Source organism: Stenella coeruleoalba (assembly GCF_951394435.1).
Source record: "Stenella coeruleoalba genome assembly, chromosome: 7".
Lineage (NCBI taxonomy): Eukaryota > Metazoa > Chordata > Mammalia > Artiodactyla > Delphinidae > Stenella > Stenella coeruleoalba.
In genome coordinates, this window is record NC_137153.1 from 19,140,910 (window position 1) to 19,158,495 (window position 17,586).

A 17,586-nucleotide genomic window follows, 5' to 3' on the forward strand; every position below is an offset into this window, starting at 1 on the left:
CCTCTTGAAATGCTCTTTTTTTTTCAGTTGAAGTATAGTTGCCCTCGTGAAATTCTTAATCGTTTTGTGCTGGGCCCTGTGAATTACACAGCTGGTCCTGCTGAAGGGGTAGCTCTTGGCCTCGAGGCCGTGGACTTAGGTCTTGAGCCAGCCTCTCTGGGGAAGTTGAGTCCAAGTGGACTGGCCAGGTCTCTGTGGCTGTACCATTTCCCTGACACTCCATTACACACTCCCTGGTATTGCTATTTAACGCCCTATGCACATAAGTCTTGTTTCCCTGAATTCGAATATACATTTCTTTACTTTTATTGGGGTAAAAATATATATAACATAAAATGTACCATTTTAACTATTTTTCAGGGTACAGTTCAGTGACATTAAGTACATTCACTTTATTGTGAAACCATCAGTACCAACCGTCCCCAGAATTTTTCATCTTCCCCAACTGAAACCCTGTACCAGTTAAACACTATCTCCTGCTCTCCCTCCCTCCCAGCCCCTGGCACCCACTGTTCTACCTTCTGTCTCTGCGAAGCTGACTACTGTAGGTACCTCATGTAATTGGAATTGTACAGCATTTCTCTTTGTGTGACTGTCTAATTTCACATAGCAGAATATTCTCAAGGCTCATTAATTGTAGCATATATCAAAGTTTCCTTCCTTCTTAAGGCTGAGTGATAGTCCATTGTATGTATATTCCACAATTTATGCAGTCATCCATCAGTGGACCTTTGGGTTGCTTCTACATTTTGGCAACTGTGAATAATGCTGCTATGAACATGGGTGTGCAAATATCTCTTTTGAGTCCCTGCTTTCAGTTCTTCTGGGTATGTGCCCAGACGTGGAATTGCTGGATCATGTGGTAATTCTATGTTTAGCTTTCTGAGGAACTTCCATACCATTTTCTACGGCAGCGGCACCATTTCATTACATTTCCACCAGCCATGCACAAGGATTCCAATTTCTCCAGGTCCTCGACAACACTTGTTATTTTCTGTTGTTATTATTGTTTTGATAATAGTGATCCTAATGGGTGTAAAGTGATATCTCATGGTGATTTCATTTTCTTTTCCCTAGTGATTAGTGATGTGGGGCATCTTTTCATGTGCTTGCTGATCATTTGTGTATCTTCTTTGGAGAAATGTGTATTCAAGTCCTTTGTCCATTTTTTTTTTAAAGGAAGTTTACCTTTTTTTAAAAAATTTTATTTATTTATTTATGGCTGTGTTGGGTCTTCGTTTCTGTGCTAGGGCTTTCTCTAGTTGTGGTGAGCGGGGGCCACTCTTCATCGCGGTGCGCGGGCCTCTCACTGTTGCGGCCTCTCTTGTTGCGGAGCACAGGCTCCAGAGGCGCAGGCTCAGTAGTTGTGGCTCATGGGGCCAGTTGCTCTGCGGCATGTGGGATCCTCCTAGACCAAGGCTCGAACCCGTGTCCCCTGCATCGGCAGGCAGATTGTCAACCACTGCACCACCAGGGAGGCCCGTTTGTCTATTTTTTTTTTTTTCTTTTTTTTTTTTGTGGTACGCGGGCCTCTCACCGCTGTGGCCTCTCCGGCCGCAGGGCAACAGGCTCCAGATGCGCAGGCCCAGCGGCCATGGCTCACGGGCCTAGGCACTCCGCGGCATGTGGGATCCTCCCGGACCGGGGCACGAACCCATGTCCCCTGCATCGGCAGGCAGACTCCCAACCAGTGCCCTTTGTCCATTTTTGATCAGCTGTTTGTTTTTGTGTTGTTGAGGAGTTCCTATATAGTCTGCGTATTAACCTCTTATGAAACATATGATTAAAATATACATTTCTGGATGCCAGGAACCTGTCTTAAGGTTCTTTTTTTAAAAGAGTAAATTTAGTTATTTAATTTTTGGCTGCATTGGGTCCTTGTTGCCACGCACGGGCTTTTAGTTGCAGTGAGCCAGGGCTACTCTTTGTTGTGGTGCGTGGGCTTCTCACTGTGGTGGCTTCTCTTGTTGTGAGCATGGGCTCTAGGCGCGTGGGGTTCAGTAACTGTGGCACTTGGGCTCAGTACTTGTGGCTTATGGGCTCAGTTGCTCCGAGGCATGTGGGATCTTCCTGAACCAGGGCTCGAACCTGTGTCCCCTGCATTGGCAGGCGGATTCTTAACCACTGCACCACCAGGGAAGCCCCTTAAGGTCCTTTTAATTCCCCCAAAGCACTTGGCACCTTGTAGATGTTCAACAAGAGCCTGGTGAAAGAATAGCCACAAAGTGTGGTAGGTCAGAGAAAGCTTGAAACTAAGTTTGCAGGAGGGATATGAAGAGCATTTTCCAGGCAAGTCCGAGACCCGTTACCTCTGGAAGGCAGTCGGGGAATCAGGGAGCCCCCTGCTCCCAAAGGATTACCTTGGAGATGAAGAGGAGGGAGCAGAGAGTGAATGAACTCTTGGCCTTTATTAAAAAGAAGGCAAGGAGAGTCCCACTCCCCAAACATCCCCTGGAATAGACACACTGTAGGTCGGGCTATGGGAGGTCAGATGAACAGGTGGACCCTCTGGACGAGGGCAGTCCCAGGGCAGGGGGCACGCACCTGAGCATCTGAAAGACCCTCGAGAGTGAAAGAAAGCAGAGCACAGAACACACGACCTCTGTGCCCAAACACATGCCAGGGGGACCCCTCCCTGAAAGGGTGGGCGAGGGATCCCTGGAGCTCCGGACACCCAACCAGCGGGTGGAACCTGTGAAAGGCTGAATCCTGACCTCCTAGACACACAACATTTGGGGGCTTCTCTGTCTTCTGGGAAACAGGATGTGGTGATTGCAGGCTTGGGCTGAAAGGATGCGGCTGAAGAGGTAAATGGGGATTTGGTGCTCTTCCTTACATGGGGTTCCTGTGAGGATGAGGGAAGTGGGAGCTGCCCGGATCCAGACTCCTTACTCTGGGTTAGAGCAGCTGTGGGCACCGTGGCAGAGCGCCCGGGGGAAGAGGTCTGTTCCCCATCAGGCCGGAGGGACGCTGAGCCTTCAACCTCATGGGAAGTGGGCCTGGGGAATGGGATGGGGTGGGCTCGACGTGTTTTCTGTTTGGGCTTCAGTAGAACACCTTCTCCAGATATGCATTCAGGAACATCCCCGAGGGGTCCAGCTTTTCTCGGATGGCACAGAACTTCGGAAAGGCAGGATACATTTTCTCGAAGTCCTTCCGGGTGCAGTTGTGGGCCTGAGGAAGCAACCAGATACAACAGGCCTCGTTCCCTGGAACCAGCATTGCAGCGGGGCTGCAAACAGGCCCCCACGTCTGGATGCCTGCATGTGTGACGCTGCTACCCCCAGGCACACACAAGCACATACGTGCACGCATTCATTCACATGCACCTATAATGTAGAGACCCAAAGAGGAGGGAGGAAGTTCTTGGAAAGTAAAGAAGGAAGGTGTTAAAATGCAGCATTAAACTTCCCATTCCCTTTGCCACCTGGCAGTGTGTGAGTGGAGAGGGCTCTGGCCCCAATTCAACTGCTACTTAGTAAGTAAGTCCCGTCACCTCTGAGAGACCCCTAGTTTCCTGTCTGTTAAATAGACCCACTGCCTTATCCTGCTCGTAGGGTTACTATGAGAATTAAATAAAATGAAAGGTGAGGAAGTTTTCTGAAAACTCAGAGAATTAGTCACTGGGCTGTTGGAACATGAATGCAGAGGGAAGATGGGTCTGGTTAGGGTCGTGGGGGCCCTCCTTCCTGTCACTTGCTCAGCCCAAGTTTCCCCACATCTAAGCCTTGGGCAGGCAGGGCAACTGGGAGGAGAGGCGCCCTCTGGTGGAAGCCTCCGCTCACAGCAGCTGCCCAGCTGACAACCCCCATGAAACATCCTACCTTGGCCCAGTGGGGCCTGCCCCCCACCTTCTTCATGATGGTCTCGTAGGCCAGCCAGTAGTCCAGCCGCGGCACGTCCTTGCCGTAGGGCCTGGGGAGGGGGCAGAAGGAGGTGAGGCCCTGTCTCTGCTTTGCAGGGTCCCACCCACTGTTACCAGGCACCTTGCCTGTGCCCTCAGGACATGGACAGCAGCGACCCAGCACCTTGAGGGCTTCTGCTCAGAAGGATTTGGAAAAGGTTTACATCCTCTTGCATATTTTTTAACTGGCCCCTGAAAGTTGTCATGAGTTTAAATAATTTTAAAGATTTGTGTGTGTGTATATATATATATATATATATATACACACACACACACACACACATATATATATGTATGTATATTTATACACTCATGTAGCTTGAAGATTTCAATTTTAAATCTAAATATTTTAAAATGTAAATTAAAAAAAATTAATGTAAAGATTACTTTAAGGATATATATATCTATATATATATATACACACACAGACACACACACACACACACAAACCTTAAAAATAAACCTTTATATCAGAATCCCCTCATTGATGTATGGAAAGCATGGCCATATAACCTAGTTGGTCAGTCCTGCAAAGTCAGATTTACTGACAGAAAAAATCGAAGTCAGAGCTTTAAACAATTCAAATGTTATGATGCAGCCTCATGGCAACTTTCTCACTTCTGAATTGACGTGCACAGGTAGGGATAAGATAGACAGACAGATGTGGATGAGGCCGGCTGCAAGTTTGTCCCTACATGAAATAAGCCGCCTCTCATTCAGTACGTGTTTCAGAAACTCTCTTCTGGCTTCGGGGACTCCCGCCAGGACAGCGCCTTCTTGAATTGGCCCTTGGGATCCCTTGAGTCTGGGGTTTTTTACATGCTGGAGAAATACAGCATAGTAAGATTCAGGCTGGGAGAGCGTATATTTGTCTTTTGCAAAGTCAGAGAAGGGCTATTATCAATGGGGGATGGGAAGGAAGGAAGACATGTCTTAGGCAGGAAGTTTTAGAAAAGAGGAGCTTCTTAAACCGTCCACGTCCATAAGCCTCATACAAGAGATTACTGCGCAACTAATCAGGAAAAAACGCAGTCGTGAGCTTAAAGTATCGGCACAGGGCCTGGTGGAGCCGGTTAAGATGGGCAAACGCATCCAGGCCTGATTCTCTTTTTGGTTGAACTGAAACCTGGCCTCAGAATCCTTCTCGACACAGTTCCAGGCTCTCGGAATCACTGACTAGGGCAGGCACATGAGATAGCATAGACTTGTCATTCAGTAATATCATCTTCACAAGTAGTAGCTACGCATATTCACATGAACATTAATATTACATATTCATTAATATTAATGACCACATTAACATAACATAGGCTAGAAAGGGTGGTCGTAGGAACTCGAAGGAGAGAAAGACGATTTTCCGCGGCCAGGATCAGGGAAGTCTCCCGGGAGAGGGTGGCATTTGAACCGGCCTTGAAAGCTGGGGAAGGAGAGGGGTCCCTTCGAAGCAGGGTGGCAGGGTGGGGGTAGGGAGCCCAGCCCCACCCTGCCCCCTCCGCGAGCTGCTCACCTGTACATGATGATGTTCATGTAGCAACTGTCGCGCTGGAAGCAGGGGCTCAGCAGGATGTCGTCCCCCCGGGTGAAGCGCACCTCCACGGGGTAGTGGGCCACCACCTTGGGGTGTGCCTCCAGCATGGCCTTCAGCTCCAGCAGGGCCTCCTTGGTCTTCTCTCTGCACTCGGCCCAGGGGGATGGAACCCAGACCTCAAGAAGGGGCCTCCTGAGCTCCCGTGAGGCTCTGCACGGCTTCCCAGCCTTGGGGGCCTCGGGGATCCCGGTCCCCAGGAGGCCCCTTCCTCATGGCTGCTCTCAAAGTCCTCCTCACAGAAGAGGAGACCTACCAACCGCTCCCAGCTCAGATCCCAGGGCCCCCGCCCAATCGGGGGCTCCCCTTGGGTCTCTGACCACAGCTGTCCCATGCCCCGGCCTCCTCTTCTTCAGACAGAGTCAGGTCACTCTGATTCCAAGACTTCTACTTTTTCTAATAGTCCTACCCCAAGAGTGTGGTGGTCTCAGCCCCTGAACATGGTAACAGAGGCATCCCTTAAGCCCTGGGCACCAACTCCCCCACCCCAACCTTTTCTTGGAGAGGGACAAAGAGGGGCAATTCAGAGAGAAAGCTGCAGTGATCTGGGCTACAGACCTAGCCTCAGTCCCGAGGGGGGTGTGTCCCTCGGAACTGAGATGCAGAGTACCAGCCCCCAGCCTGCTCCATGGACTCTGCCGACCGAGGGACAACGCAGGTGACAGTCTTTCAGAAAAACCAGATGCTGGCCAGCCTGCTGTTACCCGGCCGCATGGCTGGAGAGGAGCTGATGGGGAAAGCGGAGGGGATCCCCTGGCTGGTCTCCCTGAGAGTCACAATGGTGCAAGGGCACAGGATGGGGATTCAGAGCCTCCAGTTTGCCCCCCGCTAATAACAGGTAGAACGGGGAGCCTGGTTGGCAGTGTACGTGCTAGGGCAGATCCCAAGGGAATCTGTTTGTTGCCGACCCGCCCGCAGGCTGGCCCACACAGCCCCTACCTGGGGATGGCCCAGTCCTGCACGTGTTGCTTGAAGCGGCACTCGTAGGTGAAGATCTTGTGGCTGCGGTTGCAGTTTTCCTTCTTCCCATTGAACAGGAGCCAGAAGAAAAAGCGGTTGATCCAGCCCACGAGGCCTGGGAGGAAGGTGCTGGGGGCGCAGGGCAGAGGGGCCTGTGATCATCGTATTATCCAGCAGTGAGTGAGCGCCGGCTGTTTGCTGGGCGCCGGGTCGAGTCCTTTACAAACCAGGACTTCATTCTCCAAATACTCTGCCACGTACGCTTACCTACAGCCTGGAAATCCCTCCAGGGAATGTGCATATCGCCCCTCCATCACTCTCTCCATGGCTGCCCCGTGATCCAGTTATGGATTTTATCTCACATTTTATCCCTCTCTTCCCCTTTAATGACTAGGTTATTTTCAGGGTTTGGGTTTGGTGAAAAACCCAAACTGTGATTAAAAAAAAAAAAAACACGTAACATAAAATTTACCACCTTAACCATTGTTTAAGTGTACAGTTCAGTAGTGTTAAGTATATTCACATCGCTGTGTGGTGCATCTCCAGAATCTTGCAAAACTGAAGCTCTGTCCCCACTAAACAACAGCTCCCCATTGCGCCCTCCCTCCAGCCCCTGGCAACCCCCATTCTACTTCCTGTCTCGATGAATTCGACTACTCTGGGTGCCTCATAAAAGTGGAATCACACAACATTTGTCCTTTTATGTGTCTGGCTTATTTCACTTAGCATAATGTTTTCAAGATTCATCCACATTGTAGCATGTGTCAGGATTTCCTCCCTTTTTAAGGCTGGATCGTATTCCGGTGTACGGACATACCCCATCTTGTTTATCCAGTCATCCATCGGATACCTGTGTTGCTTCCACCCTTTGGCTGTTGCAATAATGCTGCTGTGAGCACAAGTGTGCAAATATCTCTTTGAAATCGTGCTTTCAGTTCTTTCTGATATATCCTCAGAAGTGGAATTGCTGGGTCATACGGAAATTCTATTTTTAACTTTTTGAGAAACCTCCATACTGTCTTCCCCAGCGGTTGCACCATTTTACATTCCCACCAACAGCGCAAAAGGGTCCAATTTCTCCACATCCTCGCCCAAACCTGTCATTTTCGGTGTAGTACCACCACATGCCACACCATCACAAAGGTCTTTGTACTTATATCCTTACCAGATTGCTGGGGCAAAGGGCAGGCAGATTTTAATTTCAGCAGGTTGCTGCCAGTTTAATTTCCATAAGGGCTGTAGTAATTCACCCTCCTTCCACACCTGGCCATCCTGGGAGGACTTGATTGCTGTAAGCGGCCAGTGGGGGCCAGTGGCCTAGCATGGGGGCTGGGCTTACGGATTCTTGTGTTTGGAAATGAGCTGCCCAAGGAATTGCAAAGGGAAGGCTCTGCGCTTCTTGGGCCACGAAGGAGCTGTCACCTGGTTTTCTGCTCTGGGAAACTCATTCACCAAGTCACATTCTTCCAAATGTATACTTACACACACACACAGATTAAAGTTCATTTTTTTTGTCTTTATAAAAGAAATCCATTTTCACTGTAGATGTGTTGGGAAGCCAAGAAAGCAAAATCAGCCTTCTCCTTGCTTCTCCTTCTCCTGCAGGGGTTGGGAGGGTGAAGGGTACACGCTGCAGGGGTTGGAAGGGGAGGAGAATGCTGTCTCTCTCAAGGCAGATGCTCTCTAGTGTCCCGGGCCAGCATGGCCATGGGGCAGCTCCCACCGGCCCCAGGGCACCAGGCTGTTCTCAGCACAGGAGCTGAGCTTGGCCCTGGTCCTGGCTGACGCTCCAGGGATCTGTTCCCGAGAAAGCCTGTCTCTCTGTCCTGGTCAGCCAGGGCCAACACCATCACCCCTACAGTTGACCGCTACTGAACACCTCAAGGACAGAGACCAAGCTTTTCGTTAGCATTTCCTACACAAATACTATGAGCCTCCCCTAGGTGCCAGGCGTTCTCTGGGGCTCTGAAGATTGACAGTGACAGGACAGACAGCATCCCTGCCCTCATGGGGCTACAGTGAGTCTGATCGCAAAGCAGCCATTAAGTCACCAGGTACCCAATCCATTATGTTAGTTTTCATTCCTGCATCCTTGGGCACATAGTTCAGCGAGAGGCCCAGAGCTGCAGGGATGAGGCTGAGCGGATGCAGTTTCCAGAAGACATGAAAAGGGGGGCCACATGGGCTGTGCTCAGAGGTCACGGAGCTCCCTCAGAGCATCCGCCCTGGCTGGGATGTGCCAACTGTGATTTACAGCCCAATTTATTTAGGTGCTCCCTGGGCCCGGACTCCACAGACACAAGCACATAAAGCTGCCAGGCTGCTGTGATGGAAGGGGAGAGAAGCTGGCTGGGCATTTTCCACTCTCACCCCCGATCCGTTATCTGATGGAGCGATGGCCTCTAGGTTGGACTCACCGTCTTTAAAAAGACACCAAAATCCTCAAGATAAAAGACTAGATGGCTACATTTGATAAAATTAAATACAGCTACACATCATAAAACACCATGAAAGTGAAAGATAAGACACCAACAGGGAGACCAACACACATAACCAACACACAAGGGAGACACCAACACACATAACCAGCAAAGGACTGGTGCTCAAGATACATGTAACTAAAGCTGTACAAAACACTAAGAAAAAAACAAGCCAATTTTTTAAAAGAACAAAGTGCGTAAATGGGCACCTCACAGAAGAGAAATCTGAAAGACCAATAAACTGAAAAGCTGGGCAGCCTTATTAATAATCAGGGAAATAAGAATTAAAAACCATAATGAGGTACCATAGCACACAAAAATTTAAAAGCCTGACAGGTCCAATTTTGTCCAGCTTATGGAGGACAGAGAATCTTACAGGGCTTGGCAGGTAACTTGGTATTACTACTTAGGAGAACAACTTGATCTTATAAAACTGAAGATGCTTATACTTGGTGACCCAGGAATTCCACTCATGATTATATACTCAAGACATCAGAAGCAAATTTCCAGAATGCTCACAGGAACGTTGTTTGTAATGGACAAAAAAATTCCTGGAGACAACCCAAATATCCATCAACAAGAACATGGATACATACATTGTGGTAAATGCGTACGGTGAAAAATGAATAATTACAGCTATTCATATCAACATGGAAAAATACCACTATCAAAGCTGAATTACCAATTTTTTCTTTCAGGATTCAGAAAACTACAGTATCAATAAAAGCAAGAGAATGATAAGCATAAAGTTTGGGGGGGTGGTTTACCTTTTGGGGGAGATACTGTGATCTGGGAGTTCCACCAAGAGGACTCCAATTTTACTAGTGTTGTCTCACTTCTTAATACGGTAGCAACAACAAGATGTGGGTGCTTACTATATTAGTCTTTATATTTTAAATTTGTGTTGCCTATATTATTTCCATGTATGAAACATGTCAAAAATCTTTATCTGATGCCATTCCATGTCTTGGCTGGATACAGAGTCACCACTCAAGGCCCCATAAAACCTTCCCCATCACTCATAGTTACGTGTTTGGTGGCAGACGTGGGGCCTGAGCCTGAGCACAGACTTCAGGCTGGGAAGGAGGTAAGAAACAGGACAATACGAAGCTTCATGACACCTGTGAGCCAGGGAGTGAGGCTTGGGCACTGGTATTTTTTAAAAAGCTCCCCAGGGTTGAAAACCCCTGCTCTGGACCCAGGAGACAGACCCAGTTTGCACAACTAAGTAGGATGTTGTTGTTCTGATGGACCACATCTGCAACAGTATATGGCAGGTGCTGGGAAAAGAGACACTTGCATTCCTACCTGATCCAGAGCAGGAACTCCAGTAAATAGAATCCAACAGCATAGTCCCAAAACCAGTTGGCTGAAGAGGAGGGAGGCTGGGAAGCAGAATTTGTGGTCAGTTTGGGGCCAGAGCTGAGTGTCTCCTTAGAAGGAGATGTGTCCCAGGAGAGGCTGTGTGTGTGTCCTGGGGGAAGGGTGACCCACCTGCCAGGATGATTGAACGCCTCACTTCCTACCGCTGATTCCCATGCCCTATCCCCTCGGTTTCATGCTTTTTGATATGTTCAGGTATTCGTGTATTTTGCACAAGACAAAACTGTGCATCTGTCCCCTCCTCTTCAGAGCCCACGGGCCGGGTGTCCAGCAATCATCCTTTATGAGCCCTACACCAGCCCCTTACACACAGTAGGTGTCCTGGCTTTTGCCTGACTTGTTCAATCAACATCATCCTAAGTGATGGTTTTGTTTTCTTCTGCTGAGAAGGTCACGGTGGGGAGAAAAAACCAAGGGTTTCTTCACCTGTACGGTTGGGGGTGGGAAAGATGGGGGTGCTGGAGGGAAGGTGGGATGTATTAGCTGGCTTCTGAGGTCTAGCCCAGCTTCCTAGGACTCAGCCTATCCTGTCCTGCCCACACCTCTGTCCCCTGTTCCCCTGCCCCACATCTAGATTGTCTCTTGACCTCACCCCTACGCATCCCTCCCCGCAGACACATGGACCCTTACTGGGCCCACCTTCCTTCTTCCTTCCACCCTCTGGCCTTTTGTGCTTCTCTCCTCAGGCTCAGTGATGCTCACCCTTGCTTTTCCTCTCACCTCTCACGGCTCATCAGCACGATAACAGGCGTCAGGCGCCCTGGGAGCTGGCGGGGGTGGGGGGTGGGGACGTGTGGGAATGGCGGGCTGTGTGTGAGGAGCGGAAGATGCCCCGGCTACCTTGTCGGTGTGGTCCTGGTAGATGACGCTGACATTCTCGCTGTGTGGGAACCAGAGGAAGCGGAAGTATTCGGATTTTTTCAGGTGGCTGTCCAGGTTGTCAAGAACCTGTCCAAGGCAGGAGGGAGGAACAGAGATTATATTGGTCACAGGACGACGGTGGGGATGCTGGGAGCCAGAGCCCACCATCAAAAGAAAATACCTGAACTTGTCCTAACATTGCCAAATAGCACAGAATGTGTCTTATAAGATGCTGGACGTTAACAATACCCACTTACAGGTGGACTTCCTTTAGTAACTTAGAGGACAAAAATGACCTCTCATTTGTTCTGGCTTGAGTAATTACTATCTAAAGTTTGGGCAAGTGCCTCAGTTTCCTTATCTGTAAAGTGGGATTAATAACAGTACCCATGTCAGGATTGTTATGAAGATTAAATGCATTCATGCTTAGAAAGTGCTTAAAACGGTGTCACAAGCTTGGCGAGCCCTGTACAGGTACAGGCTGCTGCTGCTGCTACTGTTACATTGTCATTGTCATCATCGCTCATCCCCACAAGGCCTGACATGTCGGGGGCCCTCAATGGAATGGACAGGAGAGCCTTGCTCGAATACGGCTCATCGTTTGCACACGTGGAAATAACATCACAGAGCAAATCACGTCTCCTTGACATCCATCAAGCTGATACAGGACAAGTTCTGAGCCAAAGCAGAGACGGATTTGGGGTTTGACAGGCAGCCGGGAGGGAGGGGAGGAGCAGTGGTCTTGGAGTAAGTTCTGGATTCAAGTCCTGGCTCCGCAGCTGCACGACCTTGCAGGAACCCCATCCCCTGAGCCTTGGTTTTCCCACCAATAACATGTGGGCACTTGTGCCGATGAAATGAAATAACCTATGCTGAAGCTTCCGAGTCGAGTGCCTGCCACGTGGCCTGTGCCCAGTGGAGAGTCTTGTTTCTGAATGTGAGCAATGCTGCCACACATTTAGGGCCCCGGCCCTATTCCCCACCCCCCGAGTTCTCAGCTGTGAGTCTCAGGAAGCCCTCTGAGGCCTCTGGGCAGCGTGTCTTCATCTGTAGAAACAAGACCTTAATAGTTTTCCTTCCTTCCTCCCTTCCTCCCTTCCTTCCTTCCTTCCTTCCTTCCTTCCTTCCTTCCTTCCTCCCTCCCTCCCTCCCTCCCTCCCTCCCTTGACTGTTGTGAGAACCAAGGGAGTTGATGGATGTGAAAGCAGTTGATAAGCCGTTAAACACAGCTTGTGATTTCCACATCTGATCAGGAAGGGAGGTGAAGCCAAGGTGAAGCGCTGAGATGAGCCCACCTAAAACTTCAGTTTGGAGCATCTGGGAGCAGTGGGGGAACTTTAGAATTCTAGATCCTTGTCATCACTTCAGGGAGGCCCCCTAACTTGTTAACCGATGCTTGATGGGGCCTGGGGGATACAGGAATGGGTTGCCTTCCAGTGACCCGGCTGCCATGCTAAACCTCCCCCGGCCCATGCCAGGCCCAGGCTGCCGGTCACCCTATTGCATCTCCGCATGTGTCTCTCCAGTCTTCCCTATAATCCGCTCCTGCTGCCAAGGACGGTGGCTGACTTAGCTGCCTTCTTCGCTCTCACCGGCCCTCTCGTACTAGCCTCATAATTTGCTCCATTTTTCATCTCTCCAGACAATGTCACAGGGAAGCATCCCAAAACACAGCTCAAAAATCCCCAGCAGCGCTCCATTTCCTACGGAATCGAGCCCAAACAGTTCAGGACTAAGAAGCCTCCTTCTACAGACACTGTCCGGTACCTTCACCACTGGCCACAAGAGACAGTGGAGCACCTGGAAAGTGTGGGATCTGAACTGAGATGTATTGTAATTTTAAAGCTCCATGTAAATCCGCCCCCCCCACCCCCGCCCCAAAGCTCTCTCTTTCCATTCTATTTATATCACATCCATCCCAGAAGTATATTACAGGTATTGAAGCATACATCTGTCTCTGAAATTCATCAAGCGTCTCCTACAGGTCAGTGACGATTTCATTCATATTTAGTTTTTCCCCAAGGGCAGAGATCAGCAAATTTTCTTTCTGTAAAGGTCCAGATAGTAAATATTTTAGGCTTTATCGTCTCTGTTCCAGCTACACAACTCTACCATGGTAGCGTGAAAGCAGCCACAGAGGATACATTAACAAGGAGTGTGGCCGTGTGCCAATAAAACTTTATTTACAAAAGCAGGCAGTAAGCCAGCTCTTCTCTGCGGGCCGTAGTTTCCCAACCCCCTGCGCTAGAGCTGCTAGCGTAGCTCCTTGGACACAATAAATGCGGGAGGGCCCTATGATTCCTTATTTGAAGAGGAGGGCCTTTTCTGCTGGGCTATAGACCTGGGGAAAGTTCAGGAAGAAACTCCAGAACCCTGTTACTATCACTTCCCTCCTGACTGGGTGGTGGACCCCTGACCCATCACCTGCGGGCAGAGCTGATTTTCTCCTGGGAGAGCAGGGAACACAGTCTGGGGCTTGGATGGAGGATGGGGCTAGGACACGAGAGAGCAGAAAATCCCCCATTTCCTCGTGTCCCAGCATCCAAGGCCACCCTATATTGCCCGGAATCTTAGCAGTAAATGTAGTGGTGCCCCTTTCTCAGCTCTGGAGACTGAGAGATGCGTGCCCAGATTTCCACCCCAAATGGAGTGATGAGAGCCACTGTCACATCACATTTTGTGCCTCTCTCCTGACCTCTGTCATTTCTTTTCCTCCCTGAATTAGAGGGACAAGGCATATCTTTTTCCCCGACACTAAACTCTAAGTTCCTGGAGACATGCACCACGCACACTCCAGCTCTGTACCCTCTGTGCTCCCTAACTTAGCGTGGAGTGGTGGCTGAAGGCTGGAGCCCATCCAAGGCCCATCCCATTGTGAGCTTAACTCTCTCCCTTCAGGGCCTACACACAATCCTATCTGGAGGAGGAGGGTCCCTAGGATCATGGATTTCCTCGGTCTGACCTGTGGTTCCTGGGAGCACCATCAAAGGGGTTTGGGCCCCAGAGGAAGTCTTCCTTGGCATGTTATTGGCATGAAGGGCTCTAGAGGATTCATTCCCCCAAAATTAGTGCCACTACTGAGTTGGTTCTTGGGACCTGGTTACCAGGCTCAAGAGCAGAAGCTGAGAGCTCCATGTCCCATGGCTGGGGGTTACCCAGTCATCAGCGAACGACCACCCAAGATAGTGGCAGGCATTGGGATGCTGCTGACAAGGCTGGTGTGTCCCTGGGACCAAACCTGCTTCCCAGAGTGTAGCGGGAGCGGGTGATGCAGGCAGCCAGCTGTACCCCTCACATCTCATTATGGTTGCATGGCATAAAGGGCAAAAGGCTGACAGCTATTTCCAAAATCCTCATGTCTTCCCACGGGCTGTGATTTCATACCAATCAGACTGCAAAGAGTCAGAAATGCTGAGACTGTCACGAAAAGCCATGAAGGCTGCCCTTTTCTTGGCCTCACTGCCCAGAAGCACTGATTCCGAACTCCCCCTTCCCCTCATATGGCTTTGAGCAACCTTCAGAAACCGTGTTGGGATGTAGTTAAGGACATCAGTCACGGGAAGCACGGAATTGCACCTGAGATGGACCACACACAGCATGGGTGGGAGGAGATGCGGAAAATCCCAGAAAGGGATGGATTTTCAATAAATTCTTGACCCACTGACCTTGAGTTACCTGGTATTGAGGTCTGTATTTTGTGGACCCTGGGGAGGTAAAAAGACCTCAGATAACATCCCTGCTCTCCAGAAACTGACCACCAAGCAGGAAGGAGGAGGGAAAACAAATGTTAAGAGGCTGAGCAAATCAGGGCAACCAGCATGTGTGGCCTGGAAAGTGCAGTGTCAGATTCAGAGTCTAGAATCTACCCACAGAGCAGGGATCAGTAGGTAGTGTTCTCTTCGAATAAAGCCAGAGGGAGGACGGACTGAGGGTCCCTCTCTCGGAGGCTATAAAGGGCAGTGGACTCAAGTGCTGTGTGTCCTTGAGTCCTGACAGCAACCCTGTGGGGACAGTGGTGCTCCTATCCCTACTGTATCGGTGAGGAATCCAAGCTGGGGCTGCGGGAGGGAGGAACTGTGCAAAGTCACAGCGGGTCAGTGGAGAGGGCGGTCTGACTCAGAGAGGTGTCACAGGCTCTACACTGCACCCTCGTGGTAGTGGTAGCTTTCCTGGGACTCTTCTAGAGCTCAGGCTGGAAGCCCCAGGATAGATACACGTGCTGGATGGGAAGAAGGAAATAGGAAAGGAAAGACACACAAGGGAAGGAAAAGTGGCCGAGAAGCTGAATCTTCAAACCCGCCTTTACATGCAGGAAGCCATCGTCACAGTCCTTTGTCCTGGCTTCCGGTCCTCTCCTCCAATGCCCTCCTGTGGCTCACGGCCAGCCCACCTGGAGTGCTTGGCCATCAGGGAGCCCACCCTCGTCTAGAGGGGACATGAGGCTGGGGGGCTGTGTGCATCTCGGAGCAGCTGCTACTTAGAGGCAAACGCTCGGGGCAGCGTGGTCTGCAGCCCCAGGGGAGGTGGGACAGCTTCCTAGACACCTGAATGGCAAGAAACTGGGAGCCGATGTCAACATATGAACCCAGGAAGGTTTACTGTCTTCCTATCGGTTCTCAGGAAGCTGCGTGCTCCTGGAAGTGAGGCCCCGTTATTTTTCCTTTTGGATTAGAAGGAAAACCTCCATGCAACTCAAGAGTGAGGAACAACTGGTCTAGTGACGGTTCTCCGATTGGTCCTCCTTCCTTCCTCTATGGGCTGTTTCCTCTTATACGGAAGCAGCCTGGGTCTTGGATCCCACCTCCATCTTACACTTCTTCCCAAGCATTCCCAGCCCCTTGAAGGGGCCCCTTAAAGACTGCTCTGAGTGGAGAGAGGGCAAAAGTGAACTGAATGTGGGCCGATTGACTGTACATACTGCCGGCAGTAAATGCCAGGGCTGTAAATGACACCCACCCTCTGTGCAGTCCTTATCTGTGGCCGGCGACTGGGGGCAGGGAAGGCTGTCCGTGAGCGTCCTGCATATGCTGATGCCGGGCCCGACAGAGACCTAAGCTGGGTGTGGGGCGCGGGGCGGCATAGCAGCAGGAGCCGCTAGTGGGTAGGGAGAGAATCCACGGGGGATCTGCTGACTCGTGGAAGAAGGGGAAGAGCAGGGTCTAGCCCCTGGAGGCCTTGCAGGATGGGCTGGGGTCCCAGGGGAAGGACGGGGCCTTCCCACCAGGGTTCACGCCCCTCCTTGGGGATAAGGGCCGAGAACGTCACCAGATGCTCCAGGGGAAAGAAAGAATAACGTAAGAGAGGACCCTCTGTCTCCAGGGCTGGGTGACGAGGTGCGGGCAGTTTTGTATCGAAGTGTCGCACTGTTTACAGAACGTCCGCACTGAAAAGGACCTCGGGGTTCACCTAATCTGACCCCACTTTTAAAAGACAAAGAAACCGGGGCTCCAGAAGTTTGAAGGACTTGGTCAAGGTCACACAGACTGAGCTGCACAGTCAGGCTTGGGGCCCTGCCTGCTTCCCCAGAGCCCTTACAATACACTCGTTGAGTGTTATTGTTGTGTAACTCTGTGTGTGTGTGTGCGCCCGGGGGCCAGTCCTACTTGCAAAAAAGAAGCAATCTCTTTATCTCTGGGTCAAAGTATTCAGCTTCGAAATGAACAAGTTCTGACCTAAGTGAGAGGCAGGAGAATAGATTCAACAACTAAGCACGTTAGCGCCCCTTTCTGGTTGAAGGGGGTCTCTGCCCAGCTCCCTTCTTTGCCTGAGATGCCCACCCACGCTTTAACCTGTCCACTGCTCCAGAGACCATTCTCACCGAGGTCAGCAACGGCTCCTGATGACCAGACCCTCGTGTTGATCCCTGATTCCCCACAGCGTTGGACTCCTGGCTGCTCTGTCCCGGACACTAAGTACTAAGGCTCCCTTCTCTCCTCCCCCAGACCCTCTCTCCGTGGGTGATCTCATCCACTGCCATGGTCAACCGCCCAGGGGGCTGTTGATCTCTGCTTTGGGCTGAAACGCACCTACCCCAAATTCATATATTGAAGCCCTCATCCTCAGAATGGGACTATATTTGAAGCTAGGGCCTGCCTGGAGTGAAAAAGAGGCCTAGATCTGCCCCTTAACGCTGGTCTGGGGAGGCAGACTGGAGGTGGCCCCCAAGAGCTCAGAGCCCGGGGTGGTGCCAGGCAGTCACATGGACCAGCCCCACCCGCATGGGGCTCCCTGGCTCAGCCATGCATCGTCATTGCCAAGCAATTCCTTCTGGGGCCAAAGCATCAGGCAGCTCATTTGCCAATACAGGTCCATGCAGGCTCAGCATTGATATTCTAGGGATGAATGCTGCGTCCCCTACAGGCATCCCCAGAATCACTTTCTCAGCCACCAACTGGGATTAAAGTTTCTGGGGT

General features: G+C 50.7%; 1 protein-coding gene across 2 annotated transcripts in view; it reads right to left on the reverse strand.

The window, feature by feature from the left end:
* Positions 1-1,895: 1,895 nt before the first annotated feature.
* LOC307188586 (L-gulonolactone oxidase) overlaps positions 1,896-17,586 on the reverse strand; it is a 28,669-nt gene continuing 12,978 nt past the window's right edge. The window contains exons 6-11 of one of the 2 annotated variants that reach the window (XM_079925906.1): positions 11,153-11,260; positions 10,238-10,314; positions 6,429-6,578; positions 5,412-5,576; positions 3,825-3,915; positions 1,896-3,174 (exon numbers count right to left, since the gene is read on the reverse strand). In XM_079925906.1, the coding sequence (XP_079782032.1) occupies positions 3,046-3,174; positions 3,825-3,915; positions 5,412-5,576; positions 6,429-6,578; positions 10,238-10,314; positions 11,153-11,260 (720 nt within the window). In that variant the 3' untranslated portion in view covers positions 1,896-3,045. Of the gene's footprint in view, positions 3,175-3,687; positions 3,916-5,411; positions 5,577-6,428; positions 6,579-10,237; positions 10,315-11,152; positions 11,261-17,586 lie in introns of those variants that run through there. The other variant, XM_079925905.1, reaches the window with a different exon arrangement.